Raw genomic sequence first — 20,511 nt, 5'->3', positions numbered from 1 at the left:
CCTTTAAAGAATATTTTCACACAAGAAAAGCACATGCAGAGCAAAACAGTGTTTATTGTGGCCATGTCTTAGGTACAAGTTTGGGATATTGCACATTTTTAACGTGTAAAAAAATAAAAATCACTTTCTCCTAGGGGTATCTACACATCTCATGAGCTACAACAGGGAAGGCACACTCCAGGTCCAAAAACTGTCCATAACAATTTTGAAGTTCACTTATATTATATGGCAGTTAAAACCTTGCTAATAACCTAAGTAAACCGTATAAACAACATGTTAGTTTCTAGAGCAGAGATATGCAATTATGGCTCCTTTATAACCTGTGAACTTCAACTCCCAGAATTCCTGAGCCAGCCATGCTAACTCAGGAATTCTGGAAGTTGGAGGCCACAAATTGTAAAGGGCCATAAATGCCCACCCCTGTTCTAATCTACTAAGCTCTTATAAAGAGCAAAGAAAAAAAACTACATTATACAAACATAATGGGTATATAGGACTACTTCACACAATTCTATAGTACAACCTAGTGAAAAATACTAGCATTACTTTGACTATCATCTTCACTTTCTAAATTTTTATTTTGCTCTGAAAAACAGCTTCCGCCATCCTTATTGGCTGCTTGAGATTTTTTTCTTCCACACGAATCCATGTCATTTCCTTTTTCTTTCTCTTCTGAGGGAGAACTGGAGTGATCCTTGTTTTCTAGTGCAAACTTCAAAGAGCTGTAAAATCTAGAGAGAGAGAATGATTTAAATATGTTTCAGGTTGGCAGTTCCATTAATTGGATCGCATAAATAACAACTGGATCGCACTAATAACAAAATAAATTAATGCAATGCCACAGGAGAATCAGAGAGTTTTCTCAACTGATTTGTGAGAGGCTAAAATAGCATGGTATTGATATACTGTATTTATTAAATTTCTACAATCATAAGACTCTGGGAATGACACAAAGTCAACTGTAAAACATCTACATTATAATAAATAAAGCTTCTAGAATATAGAAGGCTAATGATCAAAAGCAACCAATATATGACCTTAAAATGGAGCAGTGTGCAGGAAGAAAATATCACAGGATGACATCATCTTAATTATATCTATGCAAGAAGACATAGTTTAATATGGTGCTTACATGATGAATGCAAAGTAGAATTGTTTAACGGGACTGTTTGTCCTGTGCTGTTGTCTTAAAAATTGGGAGTCCAGCAAAGATGAAATCTCATTAAAGAGATTCTTACAATGGTTATTCATTACACCTATCAGCCCTTACTCAGGAAAAAAAAAACCACTGAATTCCTTCCAAATCACTATGCATGGATCAGCATAGTAAATGTGTATGTATATGTGTACACACACATTTTGTACTGGGTGCATAGATATGAACTTTTTTATTCTACCCTTATTATTTTATAGAAAAAGCACAAGGTGGCAAAAATGGCTAATACTCCTTCCTCCTCCTGTTTTCCTCATAACAACCCTGTGAGGTGGGTTGTGCTGAGAAAAAGTGACTGCTCCAAGATCAGCCAGTTGGCTTCATGTCTAAGGCAGGACTACAACTCAGTCTCCTGGTTTCTAGGCCAGCACCTTGACCACTGCATTGCTAACAAACCTGTTAATTCTCTTCCAATTTTCTTTCATCTTCCGATTCGCAACTTGAACTACAAAGTCAGCATATTCTTCACTGACCATTAGTCTTCCTTTCTGAGTTAATGGAACTTCTAAACAATGGGTACTTCGGACAGCCTGTAATGATGTAAAAGGAGAAACTTACATATTAACCAGCTTTTATTAAATCTGATAAAAGATGTGTGTACATTTTTGAATTCTGTGTCAAAAACTTGCAACTTATTGCTAATGAAGGATTATGATCTACTGAGGATGAGGGCAGACAGAAAGATTATTTTTCAGTGTTAGGAACCCTGTATTTATAGCCTTGGTACACTAATATAGATTTGCTTTCTGTTTATGGCCTGGCTCTCTAGCAGTATAATGGAAAGACAAGTCAATGTAGTCAAGACATAATGGCGTTTAAAAATAAAGCTGAATGATTTCTTATATCTGACACAAACTGATTTTGTTGTTTAATTTTCCCCCTTTTTGCCTGTCTTTTTTTCTTTCTCTCCCTTTTGGGGTTTTTCCTTCTGTTTTTTTCCTTGTATATTAAAGCAATAAAGTATATTTTTTTTAAAGACGTCTGACATGAAAACAGTTCTCAGCATAAGTAAGTTTGTTAAAGAAAATGTGTATGGCCTTTAATAGAAAAAATACTTGACGTGACAAAGGAAGGTGTCTAAATTTCTTTTGCAAGGTACAATTCATTTTTTAGTAATTACAAAACATTTCACACTGCTTCCATCAACCCAGCTGAAATTGTCTATTTTGGTGATTAACATATGACTGCCTTTGAAAGTGGCTGAGGCTCTTGGCTGCACTCAAGATTTGACTTAAAGCTTTTAAGGACACCTTAACATGGCTAAGATGTGATTCAACCTGCTGATTAAAACATATATTTTCACAGCTTGCCACATGTATTTGGTTTATTATTGGGTACTATGGTGAATGTCATCTTATTAGACAGGTTCAAAAATAATAATAAAGTTGGAGGTCATCTAGTCCAACCCCCTGCTCAGGCAGGAAACCCTATACCATTTCGGACAAATGGCTGTCCAGTCTCTTCTTAAAAACTTCCAGTGTTGGAGCATTCACCGCTTCTGGAGGCATGTTGTTCCACTGGTTAATTGTTCTAACTGTCATCTTATGCTGTGACAAGAGCGAGTCAAAGCAATGTCCCTGCCATCTGGGGGCCAGTGATGTTCATGCATTTACTTTCCATGTAGAGATGCTAGTTCACCTTAATGAGGCCTGTATGCAGTTACACCCTAGCAATTTTCTCAGGAGGAGCTGCAAATATCCCTTTGGACAAAGTAGAAGAACACAACATACCATCATAATTTTTCCTTTCCGGCTAACGGTTATACCAGAATTTCTGAACCCAGCTTCTATAGCCACGGTGTGCTATAAAAATAAGACCAAACAGTTGGCATAAACAAAGTGTCTAAGTGCTATGTCAATTTAAGAACTTCCCAAGAAACATATACCACACTGAAACAAGGTGTATTTTTGAATACCGATTTTTCTCCTATGTACATGAATATAGGTTATTTGTTATGTTTGGATCCAAAAAGTAGATTTTTGTTTTACATTATCCCGAAGTATTACAGGAAGTCCTCATTTAGCCATCACAATTGCGACTGGTAACTTGGCTGTTAAGTGAAGTCACTAAGGGAAATCAGAACTATGGTTATGGTCTTACTTCAGTTTTCCTTTGCTTTGTAGACCTGCAAAAGTCATAAATGCAAGGCTTGATCAGGAAGTTACTTTTTCATCACTGCTACAGCGGTGAGCACTAACAAAGCAGTTGCCTAAGAGAGGACTACCTGTATAGCAGAAGGATGTACTTCAAAAAGTACATAATGTAAAATGTTTATAGCAACAGGCCCGTAGCAATGTGAATCCATATTATGAAGCAGAAAAAAATAGAAGTAAACATTAGGACACAATTACAGCTAAATGTGCAGAACCATGGTGCCTTAGAATGGACAACACTACCAATCAGAGACAAAATACATCTTTTTTTAAAGAGTTGTGCAAAGCATTTTGAAGTGCAAATAGTAGAACAGTACCTTACTGGAAGTGTTTTCACCTCACAATTGGCCATTCTGATTTCTATTTTCCAATCAGAGCAATCAGTTTAAAGGCTGGAATACTGTCCGTCAGATTGAAACAGCTTAAATTGCTTTTGGTGAGGTTGACAAGAGCTACTTTAGGGCTCAAACACTTTGATCCCTAAAAATATTCTTGCATCTAATCTCTCCCTTTTTCTGAACTCTGTTTATATTACCCACAGCATCGTAAAACTGTAAGAAGACCTACACTTGCTGATGTGAATCAAAATAATTAAAAGCTTACACTAGTTCCTTACTGATACAAGTTCACATCCAAAATCCAGTATTCATGAATTCATGATTACATGCTTTGATGATAGCCACCAACTATTGCCAACCATCTAAAACTTGCACTTCTGAAATTCTCATTCAACCTCATAATCCCAACAAAACAAGCTTCCACTTATGAGCATGATATCTATAGAAACAACAGAAATGCTGTTTCCTCCATCAGCATTTTCACAGGCCCACTTATTTAACACACAATGCTTCATATACAGGTAGCCCTGAACTCACAACCATTTGTTTAGTGACCAAAGTTACAAAGGCACTGAAAAATGTGACTTATGACTGGTCCTCATACATACAACCATTGCAGCATCCTCATGGTCATGTGATTAAAATTCAGGTGCTTAGCAACTGTGTGGGGACAGTTGCCATGTCCTGGGATCATGTGATCATCATTTGCAACCTTGCCAGCTGGGGTCCTGACAAGCAAAGTCAATGGGGAAGTCAGATTCACTTAATCCCCATGTGATTCACTTAATAACTGCAGTGATTCAGTTACCAGCCATGGCAAAAAATTTGTAAAATTGGGTGTGGCTCACTTAACAAGAACATCGTTTAACAACACAATTTCTGATCCCAATTGTGATCGTAAGTAGAGGACCACTTGTAATGCCTTCATGTGAGAGAACTGGGAGGAATCAAACATTACTTATGTAACAATAACAGTGTTTTAAGCACAATGCTTTACCAGAAGTTGTGCATCTTCCAGGTCTTGACATTGCACATGGAGAACAAATGGTTCAAATTTGAAGATGGCATCAGCTGCAGCTTTCTGCAAGGAGGTAAGCTAAGAAAGAGCAAAAGGTTAATATCGATGCGACATCTGTTAGCAATGAAATATAAGTAGCTTATTTAGCATCTAAAAACACTGCATGACAGAAGCTGACTTGACGTGCTAATTAAAATAAATTTCTCCCATGTTATAATATTCATACACAGTGCCTGATATGTGCTCTGCTTGGTTTTATTCACTTTGGTATAACATTTTGCTGAGATTTTCCAAAAGATTGACTGCTAACGATAAAGAGGTTTAGAAATCTTGATGTTGTATCATATAGCCACAATTCTAAGGTCTGCACACCAGTTTTCAGAAAAGCTTCTGATCAAATCTGGCCTATCAGTTTCCAGATGTCATTCAAATAATACTTTGAAAAATAATAAACTCCATCTAGCTAGAAGATCTGCAATATGGGAAAAAATAGTGCACATTTACAGTAATAATGCACATGTTTAAAGAATACTACAAAAACATTCCTGACTCCAAAAGTTTTATTACTTTCTGTACAGATCTTATCCACATATTGACCTATTTAACTTTTTAAAACTGGTTTTTGGAAGAAAATGAACACTACAAAGCATTATTTTCCTAGAATGCTTTCATTCAATAAAGTTTTATCTTCTCTTTGATCACCATACCCTAAAATGTTAAAATGGGAGTTTGGAGATCATCTAGTCCAACCCCCCAATAAGGGCTGGAATCCACTTCTACAGCATTCCTGATACACAGCTCTCCTACTTCGATTTAAATACTTCCAGTGAAGAGAGACCATCACCTCCAGAGGTAGGCATTTTCCAGGTCTGGTAGTGAAGTTTTTTTTCCCCTTGACATTTAATCAGATTCTATTTCTCTGTAGTATAAACAATGTTCTGGAACAATTCTGAAGAATTCTGTCTCATTTTTTGTATTTCAGCCCTTCAGATTTTGAAGAAAACAATCCATTATGTTGCCCCCCATCTATCTTGTCTTCTCCAAGCTGAGCAACCTAAAACTTTCTCCATTTCTTGTACCTTTTCCCTCCAAGTCACTGGTCATCTTTGTTACTTTCCTCTGGATGTAGTCCAGTTCACCAATCTTTTTAAAATGTTTTTATTAAAAGATTTTACATGCATAACAAGTAGTACATTCAAAGAAAAATAGTAAATGTAAAAGAAGGAAAGGAAGAAAGGAAAGGAAAACAGAAAAAGGAGGATTGATGAACTGGACTATTTCTTTTAATCATAATATTATACTTCATTGGGGAAGTTCAAAACTACATTTGAATTTTCTGCAGCTGTTAACTTATGTTCAACTTGTGATCCACCAAGTCATCCAATTCCTTTTCACGTGTACTTCTGCTCTCATATAGTCCCTTTCTTTCAGAAGCCTGCAATTTTCTATTACAAAAAATATATCTTACTAGGGCTTTAAAACAAGTTTGTCCCTATCACTAGTATAAATCATCACCAAGACATTTAAAATTTTGAAATAAATAAGGTGATTTGATCATTTGATATAGTCAGCTTCTTGGATACCCTCAGACTTCAGTTAACAGTAGTCATTACATGTGAGTTAAATATCTATGATGGAAAAAGCATCAGAAAGCCAGTCATGTCTATCATCTATTGAATGACTCACAACTCTACAAAAAAGAAAACACAATAATTCCGTTTACTTTGATCAATAAAGAACTGCATCATCCACAAACATAAGACAATGACATGGAAGAGCAGACTCCTTTCCTACTGATTTTGTTATATAAATTTAATTACAGAAGCTTGGCAATTCTTACAATATTGTTAGTATGCAGAAATAAGCAACATTTTGAAAGCTTGTGTAATAAACAATGTACTGATCCTTACCACATCTTTTGTACTACATAATTGGTGGGTCACCATAAGCCAAGTACAGCTTTGCTTCTGTATTTCAAAGCCAGCAGCACCCTAGTTAAGAAAAAAAATCACACACAGTACAAATCTTTTAGGCATAGAAACATAGTCAGAACTACTTCCTGTATTCCCAACTTTCCAACATTAAAACACTAGAATTTCCCAGCATGCTAAAGAAAAGGGGGAAAAAAAGCTAAGGATGATGGGGGAATAAAATGTAGCCTATGAATCAGTTTCAAGCTACATATCTGACTAGTAGTTAGATGAAAAAGAGTAAGAAGACATATTTCTGGAGATCATATCACATTTATGTCTGACAGAACAAGTCTTGAAGGGATTGAAGCAGTGGCACTTACTCTGAATAAGGCATATATTTACATTATATTTTCAAAATGGGAGAAGGTTGGGACATACATACTTCAAATACCTCAGGTGCAATCTGAAGCACCTCCTAGTAAATACATGTATCAGATGTCTCATTTTCTTTTAAGAGGAACTCTGAAGTGTTGACTTAGCTTTCCATCCATCTGAGGTCAGTAAAATGAGGACCCAGATTGTTGGGGAAAATATGCTGAGTCTGTAAACCACTTAAAGAGGGCTGTAAAGCACTGTGAAGCGGTCTATAAGTCTAAGTGCTATTGCTATTATCCAAACCATCTTACTTAAGCTGGAGAATGATTCTGGACAACTGCCCAGTTTGGTTAAAGCACCAGGCTAGAAACAGAGATAAATGAATTCTAGTCCTGCCTTAGGTGGCACAAAGCCAGCTGGGAGATCTTGGGCCAGTCCCTCTCTCTGAGCCCTAGAAAGGAGGCAATGGCAAAGGAGGCACTTCTGAAAATTTTGCCAAGAAAATTCAGGAACCAGACTAAGCAGTCGCCAGGTGTCAATGCTAAAACAGAGACCTACACATAAAGGGATTTTTCCACCCTTTGGAATAATAATAATAATAATAATAATAATAATAATAATAATAATAATAATAATAATAATAATAATAACAACAACAACAACAATAATAAGTTGGAAGGGACCTTGGAGGTCATCGAGTCCAACCCCCTGCTCAGGCAGGAACCCTACACCATATTTCAGGGGAATCTGAATTCACTGAGCTGCTTGTTCAATTCCAACAATCTGAGAGTGGAATGAAGTTCTCATAGCTGAGCGGGAATAGCAAGAAGAGCTTTCTCGATGGATGTGTCTGTGTGTGTGTTGTTCATTCAGCACCCAATTTATTACACATCGGGGCTTCCAAGATTTGGGCTGCAAAGTTCCGGGAAGCAACAACTCCCCACATTTTATACGCATCGTCTTAATGATAGAGCGGAGTTTTGCAACCCAGATGCTGCAGAGCCTTAACCTAGCGGAGGGTTGCCCTAAAGCAGCGCTTTAACTCCCAAAGAATTGTTTTTTTCAGGTTACAACCCCACGAGGTTCCAGAGCAGAAAGAAGAGGTGGTGGTGGAGGAGGAGGGAGCGGTTCCACCCAACCTCAGGTCGGCTTCAGATCTGCAGCACAGGCCGAAGCTGGGCTTACCGCAGCCGGGGGGGCGGCCGGGGGCTGTTCCAGAACCACCACGCGCCCCGAGCACGAGCTGGTGGTGCAGAAAGTCTCGCGGCCATTCAAGAGCCGGACGATCTCCTCGATAGGTTCATCTACGCTGCCCTTCCGGCTCGCATCTGCGCGCGACAGCCGCTGCTCTTTCCAGTGTTTGAAATCGGCCATCAGCAATAGCGGCGGCGGCGGCGGCGGCTCTTTTTCCTCCCCGCCCCTAGACGGCGGCAATGGCGGCCTTCATGGGACCCGTCCGTGGGAGGCGCCATCTTAGCCGGACGGCGTCTCGCTTGGGGCAAACTTATTTCCCCAAGTCCCGGATCCTCGGAAGTAAACGTCCGATGACCCTTTCTGATTAGATAAGAGTATATATTGCTTTCGGGATTCACCCTCCCTCTTTATTTTCTTGGAAGCGAAGACCCTGCGGAGGCTTCTTCCCTTGCTCAAGGAGCCTAGGCGACGGTGAGTCGAGAGGTACAAAATTAAAGCCACGGTTTGCGACATGATTCGATTGTGATTGCAGGTCTGATGTTCCTTAGATTTGTACCCCGCCTGTCTGATGGAGTCACTTACTGCTTCCTCTTCCTGTTTCTCCCCGGGCCAATCTTTGAAATAGGTCGGGCTGAGAGATGTCTCTATGGCTGAGGTTGGAATAGAATCCGGGTGTTCCTGGTGCCATTCTAACGCCCTTAAGCCTGTGTTTTTCATCCTTGCAACTTTAAAACGTGTGGACTCCAACTCCCAGAATTCTCCAGCCAGTATGGCTTGCTGTAGAATTCTGGGAGTTGAAGTCCAAGCATCTGAAAGTTACTAAGGGTGGAAAAACACTGCCTTAACTACTACATGACTCTGACTTCTTCGCCAGTATGCCTTGGGCTGGAGAGAGAAGACAGCAAAACACTGAAAAAAGGCATCATCCGCCTAGTTTTGTACTACTCCCAAGAAAAGTATCTGGAGATATCCATGAAGTTAGCAGAAGCTGAAATCAATTCAAGGGTGGCTTCACTCTACTCATTCTCCATCGTGAGGGTCTATAGCTCCTGTTAGACAAGAGAAGACTCGACCAGATGGCTGTTTAGTATAGCTGAGAAACCAGGGTGGTTTTTTGTTTTTTTTTAGTTGTTTAAATTGTATCAGTTGAGCTAACTGGAGCTGCAGTCCTGCAAACATCAGGAGACCACCTGCCCTTGGCCAAAGGGCAGTCATTCATATTGTGTAACAACAATAAGTCTGGGAGGTTTTGTGGTAGACATTCCACAGCAATAAATAGCAGGGGGAATGTTCACATCAGAACTAAGTCCGATTTTGTTCTTGGACTATAACAGGATTGAAATATAATATTTCCTTTTTTAAATTGGATTTTCAGACTACCCAAGTCCAGAAAGACTCTAGGCAGCTCACAGCCTTTTTAAAAAAAACCTAATTTGAAAGACTACCTGAACAAAACTCCATAAATGTCATATAGAAAAATTGCAGTCTTTGATGGTGGTTGCTTAAGTAAGAAGAAATCTGCACTGAGTGGTACCCTAGCTAAATTCTGAAATTAAAAAAGGACTGCTAGATCTGTTGTGCAGAAAGGCAGGTGCCCTCTGTAAGTCTTTGCTGCCTTCATGTGGGTGTCCAGATTTATCATATGTATGGATTTGGCAGCCCTAAAAAAGAGAATAGGGATACAATTCCTGAAATCTTATTTTGGAATAGGTTCCATTACAACAATTTTTGGACAAATGCTCATGCAGTGCAGTAGAAAAATAATTTTAAAACTGTTTACTAGCATTGAAAGCTAGCACTAGCCAATATAGGTGTGATCTCTTCCAAAACAGATCCTTTAAAAGCATATTTGTTTGCTGATTTGACCCCAAAGTTCTGTGGTCCTGCTAATTTCTTGGCAGTTCAAATAGTTCAGAGATAAAGAAGGACAACACAGGAATTCAGACACTCTGGTGAAATATGTTATATGCTTAGCGTTTTAAGTACTACTGTCCTTGCAAATCATTTTCCATCTGTTTCCTTTTCATGCCAGAAGCATGAAGATTCTATGAATTATCAACAGTATGACATTATTTAAGTTATTCTTTATATTATAAAACTATTTTGAAGTAGATTTTTTATTCTTGTGCATTTATTTAAAAAAATATCTAGTATCTATTAAAATTTGTTGATTGTGTTAGAAATGGCAAAAATGTAACTTGCTTTGATTAAATGTATTGAATAGCTTTTTAACGGACAAAATTCTTTTTTTCTAGGAGTGTAATAGGTAACTCCTATTGTTCATTCTTCTTGTTCTACTATTCTTCTTTTACTAACCAATGATGCTAGGAATAGTTAGTGGAACAAGAAGAAGGGGCAAGCAAAAAAAACATCAAAACTGATACAAAGATGGACATCCAACAATTGAAAGAAGCTGTGCTTGACAGGGTAGCAGGGAGAGCACTTGCCTATAAAGTCGGCAAGAATCGGAAAAGACTGAATGATTAAAACAACAATTGATCATGTGAACAAATTGTTACAAATATTGGTGATCTACTGACTCTGGCCACTGATAATTGGATTCAGCTTTTCTCAGAAATATTATATGTCTGACATTTGCAGCAATATATTATTGGTCTGTCTGCAAATTTTCATATAGTTTAGTTTCACATATAGTTTGATTACTGCAAAAGGATGAGTTTTTGCAGTATGCTTTTTAAATCAGAAGACACTTTTCACTTGGGATATAAAACAAGCCAAACCAAAATGGCATAAGAAATGACACCATGTAGACTTAGCCAAGAAACCTTGAGATTTTTCATTTTTATAGATGAAATGATGTAAAAAAAAAAATTTGAGCAAGTGAATTCAATTTGCAACATTCAGGTTGTGGAAACCAGGATTTTCTGCACTTATCGATCTGCAGCCATACAATATCAGGAAAAGGTAAGGCTGCTTTAAGGTGTTTTATACATGTGCTAGGTTCGTGTTCCCATGTACCTCGAATCAATTTTTAGAGATTTAATCTAAAACACCGCAAGGCCCTTTGTTGCTATTTATGTGTTCATTTATCAAGCACTGTTTGCTTTTTGCCTAAAGAGGAGGAAAGATTTATCCCCGTAAAGGAACATTTGGATGGAATTTGAGCAGAACTCAGCATACTGTACAGTAATCATGCTATGTTATGACAAGTGTTATTAGACTGCAGGTATGCCTTTGTTTTCTTTTGGACCCCAAAGGGAAAAAAGGTGCCAATTATTTGAATATCAGATCAAAGACACTGGTGTCCTGATTTGAACGTTTGTTGATTTTGCCTTCCCTGAGATTTTTATTGGCACCAGGATCTTTGAATCTGTGTTGTATTTTGATTCTCCCCTTCCAGGAGGTCAGGAGCTCAAGGTAACACATGTTATATTTCCCTTCTGGTTATTTTCACAATTCTATAAGGAGGGTCAGACTGTGTAGTAATCTCCTTGGGAGTTCCATGGTTCAGTAGAGACTGGCCAGTTGTAATTTAGGACTCTTGGTCCTTTGCAAAATCCTGTTAACTTTGCAATGCAGTAAATCATTCAGAGAATGTGATGAATGATGCCAGTTCAAAGTGATGTAGCTGTTTATACATATTTAGCTGTGTTTGATTCAAGTTTTCTTCACATTGTGGTTGGAATTTTATCCCTTTAGGGATAAAAATCAGATGGGGACATAAAATAGAACAGGAAGAAATAGACAGAGAACCCACTGGTTTAAGTTTCAGGTGAAGAACAAATGATTTTGATTCTCTTTGAAGTGAAAAGGCAGCAGATATTCAGATACTGTGGTTTTTATATCTGTGCATTTTCAGGTTGTCATGACAACAGGAAGAAATTTGATGAGAGCCATAAAAGTGTTTGAATTTGGTGGGCCTGAGGTGCTCAAACTGCAGCTAGATACGTTAGTGCCAGTTCCAAAAGAGAACCAGGTAAAATAAAGAATATGCAATGTTGCTGCTTTTGCTACTACTGCTACTATTCTTAAACATGAGGTCCTGCTCAGATAATGCAAAATGAGCTTGAATAAAACTTGATATAAATAATTTCATTTCAGAAGATAAAATGGGGAAAATAATTGCAGTTGCACCTTAATTGGAACCCAGAATTTGCATTTGGATAATTGAAATTGACATCAATAATTTGGAACATAACTATTCTACCAACAGTTGTGGTGGATATGTGTGCGGATTCACAGTTCGTAAAAAGGCAGCAAGGAAATGGGCTGATTAATGATTCCGGAGAGGTTGGGAAGGAGAAACTGTAGGAGAGAGGATATTTCTCCAAGTCATCTTATTCATGACTGAAGCATCCATGTGGATGCTGGAGGTTATGATTTAATGCCTCTGGAGGGACCCAAATCAGGGGTGATTGCAAACTTATCTCTGATCTGAGAGACCTGAGATTGTGAGGTTGCACATTTAAAAAAGTATCCCCCTTCCTTTTGAACTAAGTTCTGAGATATTTTTTTTTCTCCTTCAGGTTCTCATCAAAGTTCATGCATGTGGGATCAACCCAGTGGACACCTATATTCGTTCTGGATCTTATAAAAGGAAACCATCTTTACCATATACACCAGGTACAGATGTAGCTGGAGTGGTAGAAGAAGTTGGAGAACATGTGACTGCTTTCAAGGTGGGTTGCTAGTTGCTCATGTCATGTGTCTGATTAACGAAACACTTAAAAGAACTTTCAGGCATTTTATTAACCTAAAAGCATTTATTAAGGTTACAGAGGTGTCAGTACGGCATGGTGGATGCTTAGATCTGAGATCCTTTTCCGTTGCACATAACATTCCAGGTATTTTCCCCTCCCCTATTTTGGGGTCATGATTCACATCTTCCAATTAACTTGGAAGATGTGATTCACTTCCGGTTCCTTTTTCCCGGGCTTTCCTTATATTCTCCTCCCCTTTCACTGTTGCCTGATTTAACTATAAAAATACCAGACAGTTCTGCATATTGTCAAAGCAAGAATATATAGTATTTGCAGCGTTGACAGCTCACTTCCTTCCTCTTAATCTTTAGGCCCGGGAAATAAATGCTTATCTGGATTTTCTGGCCTTGATAAAGCTCCCATCCCTCATTGGATCTCACATTTGTCATTTTGCTGACATTTTTATAATAATTTAAACATTATAATAAAAATATAAATTTAAAAAATACAATAACAAAAAGAAAAATAGAAAGTGCAGAAAAGAAAAATAGAGAGAAAAGTAATATAGTGATGAAAAAGAAAAGAAATACATAAAGAAATGATTTCCCCCTTCATCACAAACAATTTTAGTAACTTATCACCTTTTAAAATACAACAAATCTCTTCTTCCCATATCTCATCTCTTATATGTAAACAAATCCTTAAAGCCTTGTTGTTCAGTTTTGGTCAGCAAAAGTCCATTAAGACTTATTGGAGATAACATGTTTATTTTAACCTTGATCAAATAAATCAACTTTTTATTTCTTCCCTTTAACAAACTTGATCTCTAATCCCTTCAAATAGTGTCCTAGAACTTGATTTCTTTTCATTTTTTTTCTTTGTCCTTTCTTACTAAATTCTTCAAAACTTCAACAAGTGTCTAAATCCAATGTAGGAAAGTTATCCAGGTCATTCGTTTGATTTGTTTAAAATCCCTTTTAATTTGTCCAGAGAAGAATTACATAAGAATTATACTCCACTGTGGTCATCAGCCCTGGTTTCAGTTCATCATTTCTTCCCCAGTAGTCATTTTGCTGGTATTTTATGCGTTTGTTCACCTCATGTTTCTCTTCCAACTATATTTTGTTCAGATTTCATTCTATTTTTTTTTTGTAGAGACATTGCAGAAAACAGAGACAAAACCCCAAAACCTTTCATTAATCTTTCTGCCTTTGTTTGCTCCTGTTAGAAAGGTGACCGGGTTTTTACCCTGGGCACTATTTCTGGTGGCTATGCTGAATACACTGTCGCATCCACTGATACCATTTTTCCTTTGTCTGATAAACTGGACTTCAAGCAAGGTGCGGCCATTGGAATTCCATATTTTACTGCATTCCGAGCCCTCTTTCAAAAGTAAGGTGCCACTTTCCTAAAACTATTTTTAAACTCTTGTGTCATACTGCCTCCTTCCCTTTTCTGACTTTCCAAATGTACTCCTATTAAGTCTTCCTGGATTTCACATTGTAAGCGCTGAATGACGTGATGTGCTTTTTCCTCTATGAGGCATAAAAAGAAATCTTCACAGAGGTTGCTGGAGACATTCATTCAATATCATTTTGTCAGTAGTGCTCTAAGCAAGCATATCTCTGGTTGTTGGTTCGTTGTATGACAAGAGCCAACATTGGCATTATGCAAGTGATCAGAGAAATAGATACACACAGGGGCACATATTTTGTAAATCTAACCAATTTATCATAGACTCCAGCATCTTCCACATGAGTGCCCTTCAAAGGGGATGGACTATATTATCTTTCATTTACAGTTATGTAAATAATTGTGACCGGTCTGTGCATTTATGACTTTGCAGGTCTATAAAGCAAAGGAAAAGTGAAGTAAGATCACAAGCACATTCACACACTTTTACTTATTGACTGCTTTGCTTAACAATCGAGTTGCCAGCCAAGTCCCAGTTGCTAAATGAGGCATATCTGTACTTATTACCACAAAGGATGTTTTTTAAAGGAAATTCAAAATATCTGGAACTGATCCCAATTTAATTATCAAGACTCCACTCAATATAATTTTGAATGTATGATATTTTTCCCCACTGGCTATGTAAACACTAGATTTTGAGGCTGCATAATGTGAAACTGTCACATTGTTATATTCAAAATATTTATTATATTTTCTTCAGAGGTTCTGCCAAAGCAGGAGAAACTGTGCTAGTCCACGGAGCAAGTGGAGGAGTAAGTGATTCTGTTTTTATTGCTGTATTAGGATTAAGATAACCTTTATTGTCAGTTTTTTTACTGTGGGCACAACGGCACACATCAAAAATGAAATTTAGTTGCCCGCTCTCAAAGTGAAACACGTACATGACACACACCTAAACATACTATATACAACATATGTATAGACCCACACCCCTACATATACATAACAAATGAATATTAAATACTGTCCATCTTGAATATATAACGGAAGGAGGAAGCTTGAGAGTTCACAAGGTTAATGCTGTATGGAATGAAACTATGCCATTCAGATTTGCACTTTTGTGAACTGGTGGCCGTATAAATCCTTTAAAGAAATAAATATAGTATGTGGGTACATACAATATGTATTAGGGAAAATTACTTTGTTGTTCTTAAGCAGGTTGATACTCCCTTTTTCGGGTAAGCAAAACCCTACCCAAAAGGCCTAAAAAATATTAAGCAATGGCTCAGGGATTAAAGATGCCAAGGTTGTCATCTTGAGCAACCGGGTGAGTGCCAGTCCTTGTCTCAGCTCCTGCTCACCTAGCAGTTTGAAAGCATGCAAATGTGAGTAGATACAGATAGTCCACGACTTAACAACAGTGTGCTTAGTGTCCGTCCAAAGTTACAACGGCACTGAAAAAGTGGCTTATGACCATCTTACACACTTATGACTGTTGCAGCGGTCACATGGTCTACGTTTAGATGCTTGACAGCTGACTCACATTTATGATGGATGCAGTGTCCCACGATCATGTGATCCCCTTTTGCGACCTTCTGACAAGCAAAGTCAGTGGGGAAGCCGGATTCACTTAACAACCGTGTTACTAATTTAACAACCTCAGCGATTCACTTAACAAACGTGGCAAGAAAAGTCATAAAATGGGGGCAAAACTCGATTAACAAATTTCTCACTTTGCAACATAAATTTGGGGCTCAATTGTGATTGTAAGTCGAGGACTACCTGTAAATAGGTACCACTTTGGTGGGAAGGTAACAACATTCCATGTGCCTCAGGATATAGTCATGCTGGCCAGATGACGCAGAAGTGTCTGTGGTCAACACTGGCTCCCTAGGCTANTAAGAAACGGATATGAGCACTGCCCTCTAGAGTCGGACACGACTGCACGGGAAAACCTTTACCTTTACTCCTAGTGCATTTCACCTACAGTACGCTTAATGTTTATGCCATACAATGGCGGCCCCCACCTTTTGGGCACCAGGTACCGGTTCCGTGGAGAGAGTTTTCTCCGTGGACCGGCGGGAATGTGGTTCACGTGCTGCCTGCATCCTGTGGATGGGATTTTGCTTGTTTGCGTAGACCGGTTTCTGGCATGCTGCGGAATGGTGCCGGTCCACGGACCGGGGGTTGGGGACCCCTGCTGTAGAACCCCCATAATGGATTAAGGGTTGCAACAAAGTGGTCCTCTGGTTGAAACTTCCTAAGCATTAAAAAAAAGGTCTATGATGCTTGGAAATGTGTTGCTTGAAAATGCATCTCCCTTAGTTGAAAAGCATGGGGTTTCTGCATTGCTTAGAATAATGGTTCCCAACTTTTTCTGTGCCCCACATTCATAGGAAGTGTTTCATCAATGTTAGCACCCACTACAAAAGTAATTGTGATTCATGACTTGTCACTAAGCACACAAGCCACTCTTTTGTCGCACCCCCTGAAATTCCATCTTAAACCTTCTGGGAGGTATAAGTACCCCAGACTGGGAAAGCCCTGGCTTTGAATAATATTATAAGGAGTAGCTTCAAGTTGATACCTTGGAAATTTGAAGAGGGAATGGTTGCATTATAGTGGTAATTGAGCAGATAGATTTTACACGCTACCTGAAAAAGTATAATCGTATACCCTGATGGTTGAGTTAATTATTCATTTGCCTGCTTTTGTTTCAGGGATGATGTTTGAAACTATTGTGAAGAGAAAGTAGATTGTCTCATGCAGATGTATTAAATGAGGATGAGCTATAAACACACTGAACACTATAACAAGTGTAGTAATAATGAAGGGGTTAGCGCTGTGTGGTTGAAGGGCTCTTCATTCAGTAGGATGATTGTCATGATGCTGTTGTGCTGGAAACGTTACTATTTCTTATCACTATCTTTGCTGTTTTTCCTCTCTGTTTCTTAGGTTGGAATAGCAGCATGCCAATTAGCAAGAGCTTATGGTTTGAAGGTTTGGGGCACAGCTGGGACAGAGAAAGGATTGGATCTAGTTTTGAAAAATGGTGCTTGCAGAGTATTTAATCACAGGAAGAGTGATTACTTGGCCGAGATTAAGGTAATTTGAGAGCGCTATCTAGTATCCTACCTGTAACCTTTCAAAGTAAGTTCCATTTAGTTCCAGGGGAGTCAGCTAATAGGTAAGCCAGTTTAGATTGCAGTCCTACTCTGCTTTCTCTGTGTTGTTGAATTATGCATGGTTTGTTTATTTGTTTATATTCCACCTTTATTATTTATGTAAATAATTCAAGGTGGCGAACATACCCAATCTTACTTCCTTCTCCTGTTTTCCCCACAACAACTACCCTGTGAGGTGGGTTGAGCTGAGAGAAAGCGTGATTGGCCCAAAGTCACCCCATTCAATCATAATTACATTGAATTAAGGTTACAGTTATAATTGTAACCTTAAAGGTACGCATTCATTTCCTTTAAATAAATATATAATGTTTGCTTCGGATGGTTGGTGGCATCATTTTTAGATGCTGACTTTCTCTCAGTCTTTGATTCATTCATTTTTTTTTAGTTTATATCATTCCCTACTTTTAGTAGCAGGTGTGGAATGATTTTTGGGATTCTTTTTAGGCAAAAGTTAACCCCCTCCATAAAAAGAAAGAAGGTTTAGGAGGTGAGAAACCATCATCCTCTCAGCTTTACTGTTGAGTGGTGGAAGATGTGAATTATAATGACCATTTGTGCCTGTGTGAAGCTTGAGCTTAACATCCCCACCTGGTCATTTTCTCTAGAGTTCCTACTTAAAATAAAATGTATTTAACCCTCCTTTAACAGGGACAAATGCAATAATATTTTATGTTATTTTGATATATAACAATTCCAAGAGAGGGACTCTATTGGACCAAAGACTCCACAAAAGAACAGTAACAATTCAGGAGAGACTAAATCTGCCAATCTTCCATGCTTTCACAGTGCAGCTGATTTATTTGTTTTGTAGAAAATTGCTGGTGCCCAAGGCATAGATGTGATAATAGAGATGCTAGCCAGTGTCAACCTTGCAAATGACTTGCAACTGCTGTCAAGAGGAGGAAGAGTGATGGTGAGCAAGCAGTTCCACTTTTTAATTAGTGGCTTTACCATAAAACGTTCTTATTTTATAATTTTCATCTCTCTCTGCAATAGATTGTTGGAAGCCGTGGCTCAATTGAGATAAACCCCAGGGAATCAATGGGGAATGAGTCAAGCATCATAGGAATTACTTTATTTTCTGCCTCCAAGGTAAAAACTAAAATGATGTGACATGATAATAGGTTAAGCTGAACTGTTTATCTTTTCGGTTACACAATCTCAGATGATTGCCTCCATGTGGAGAATTCTGGAAGTTTCTTTAACCTCCAGCTTCTGTTCTGTTGTGTTAATTCATTGTGCCCAGTGTTTCCCAACTTTGGTCACTTGAGGATATGTGGATTTCAACTCCCAGAATTCCCCAGACAGCTTAACTGAGGAATTCTGGGAGTTGAAGTCCACATATCTTCAAATGGCCAAGGAAAGGGAACCCTGATTTAGCCACATAGTGTGAATATTTCCATTTGGAGGAAGCTTTACATTTACTTCTTGTTCAGGAGCCTTGGACTGGCTAATGAAGGGAATGGCTAGATTTTGGCTTCTATAAGGCTTCAATGGGACAAAGAAGATCAATGCTGACATTTGCAGCAGTGTCAAATCATCAAGGTCAGGAAATATCTGAAATGTCCTTTTTAAATGCTTGATTTTAAATGTTCTCTGTTTAGGAAGAGATGCACGAATGTGCAATGGCCATTCTTGCAGGGATCGAAGTTGGATGGCTGAAACCAGCAGTGGGCCTTGAATACCCACTGGAGAAAGCGGCAGAAGCTCATAAAGACATAATCCACAGCCAAGGGGCTTCGGGGAAGATGGTGCTTCTTACATGTTAAGTTCTTCTACAATAATTGTATAAATACGAATTGCAGTCTTTTATCGAATGCATTTGAAATATACAAAAATGTGACGCTGAAGTAAAATATAACACACACAACTGGTATGAATTTGCACAACAAATTTAAAATGTAAATGTTTGTATCAGATTTCACACGATTAAATGATTTATCTTCTGAAAGTCTTTATGGATCCTTGTCACAGATATTTGGGCCATATTGCTGAATCATCCTTTGCTAGTCTTGTCTTCATGAAATTTCTGAAACACATATTTAGGCCTATGCATGCCTTCTGAGATTTACAGATCACAGAACCCTGTTCCTTTAGAAATAAACAAGCAGCAAAGGTAGAGCTAGTAAATTATTTGTTTTATTATGTTACAGAATGGCATTCATCGGTTGTATCGTCTGTTAGGATACTGTATGTCTAGCACTAATGACAACAAAATTCCAGTTCATACAATTTCTGATTTTTAGTGCAAGCTGGAGAGATGTGGCTTGAATACTTGCAGTCCTTCCTCTCAGAAAAAGAGGGGGGGGGGAAACTAAACTAATTTTCCTTAAGGCGAGTATAGGTAACCCTCGATTTACAACAGTTCATTTAGTGACCATTCAAAGTTACAACGGCACTGAAAAAAGGGACATGATCATTTTTCACACTTAAAACCATTGCAGCATCCCCAGGGTCACGTGATCAAAATTCAGATGCTTGGCAACTGACGGTCACACTGTCCCACGGTCATGCGATCCCCTTTTGCGACCTTCTCACAAGCAAAGTCAATGGGAAAGCCAGATTTACTTAACAACTGTGTTACTAACTTAACAGTTGCAATGATTCATGTAACAACAGTGGCAAGAAAAGTCGTAAAATGGGGCAAAATTCACTTAACAAATGTTTCACTTAGCAACATAAGTTTTGGACTCAGTTGTGGTTGTTAAGTCGAGGACTGCCTGTATTTCCATGTGTGCTTGAAATGGCACTTTCTGGTGTTCCCAGCAGATAGGGGTAATGCCCGTATTGGCTGAAGAATTCTGGAAATTGCAGCTGTAAGATACTTAGAAAGCACTAGGTTTTGGAAGGCAAACTGAGGTGCATGACTTGTTTCCATCAGTTGTGATGGATACTAATTGAGATGGTTTTCAAATGAGCTTGGTGGGGTTCAAGAATTGGGCTCTTGATAAATACCACAGGCAGAATGACTTGAACCAGAGGCTGAGGGTTGTATTGGCCTTCTTTCAATTGGCATGCCAAAGATGATGAGTTTCCTGGCTGTATCTT

General features: G+C 38.4%; 2 protein-coding genes across 6 annotated transcripts; one reads left to right on the top strand and one right to left on the bottom strand.

Moving 5' to 3' along the window:
- Positions 1–460: 460 nt before the first annotated feature.
- TYW3 (tRNA-yW synthesizing protein 3 homolog) lies at positions 461–8,402 on the bottom strand. The gene is made up of 6 exons (XM_015813213.1): positions 8,196–8,402; positions 6,633–6,713; positions 4,702–4,800; positions 2,944–3,015; positions 1,610–1,743; positions 461–731 (listed from the first exon to the last, which is right to left on the bottom strand). Exons 1-6 carry the CDS (start codon positions 8,382–8,384, stop codon positions 524–526), a joined length of 783 nt encoding a protein of 260 aa, XP_015668699.1. The 5' UTR covers positions 8,385–8,402; the 3' UTR covers positions 461–523.
- A 13-nt stretch (positions 8,403–8,415) lies between these two features.
- Positions 8,416–19,417, top strand: CRYZ (crystallin zeta). 5 transcript variants are annotated; one of them, XM_015813208.2, is made up of 9 exons: positions 8,416–8,675; positions 12,025–12,141; positions 12,692–12,844; positions 14,094–14,257; positions 15,039–15,090; positions 17,234–17,383; positions 18,275–18,376; positions 18,460–18,555; positions 19,068–19,417. In XM_015813208.2, exons 2-9 carry the CDS (start codon positions 12,031–12,033, stop codon positions 19,230–19,232), a joined length of 993 nt encoding a protein of 330 aa, XP_015668694.1. In that variant the 5' UTR covers positions 8,416–8,675; positions 12,025–12,030; the 3' UTR covers positions 19,233–19,417. The 5 variants fall into 5 exon arrangements, with proteins under 5 accessions (XP_015668694.1, XP_015668695.1, XP_015668698.1 ...); XM_015813209.1 differs by having other exon boundaries at positions 8,672–8,687; XM_015813212.1 differs by lacking the exon at positions 8,416–8,675 and adding an exon at positions 11,045–11,129.
- Positions 19,418–20,511: the final 1,094 nt, after the last annotated feature.

The sequence above is a fragment of the Protobothrops mucrosquamatus genome, unplaced genomic scaffold (genome assembly GCF_001527695.2).
Source record: "Protobothrops mucrosquamatus isolate PMUCROS unplaced genomic scaffold, P.Mucros_1.0 scaffold142, whole genome shotgun sequence".
In the NCBI taxonomy this organism is placed as follows: domain Eukaryota; kingdom Metazoa; phylum Chordata; class Lepidosauria; order Squamata; family Viperidae; genus Protobothrops; species Protobothrops mucrosquamatus.
Note: the sequence above shows the minus strand (reverse complement) of the source record. Positions and strands in the feature narration are given on the sequence as shown.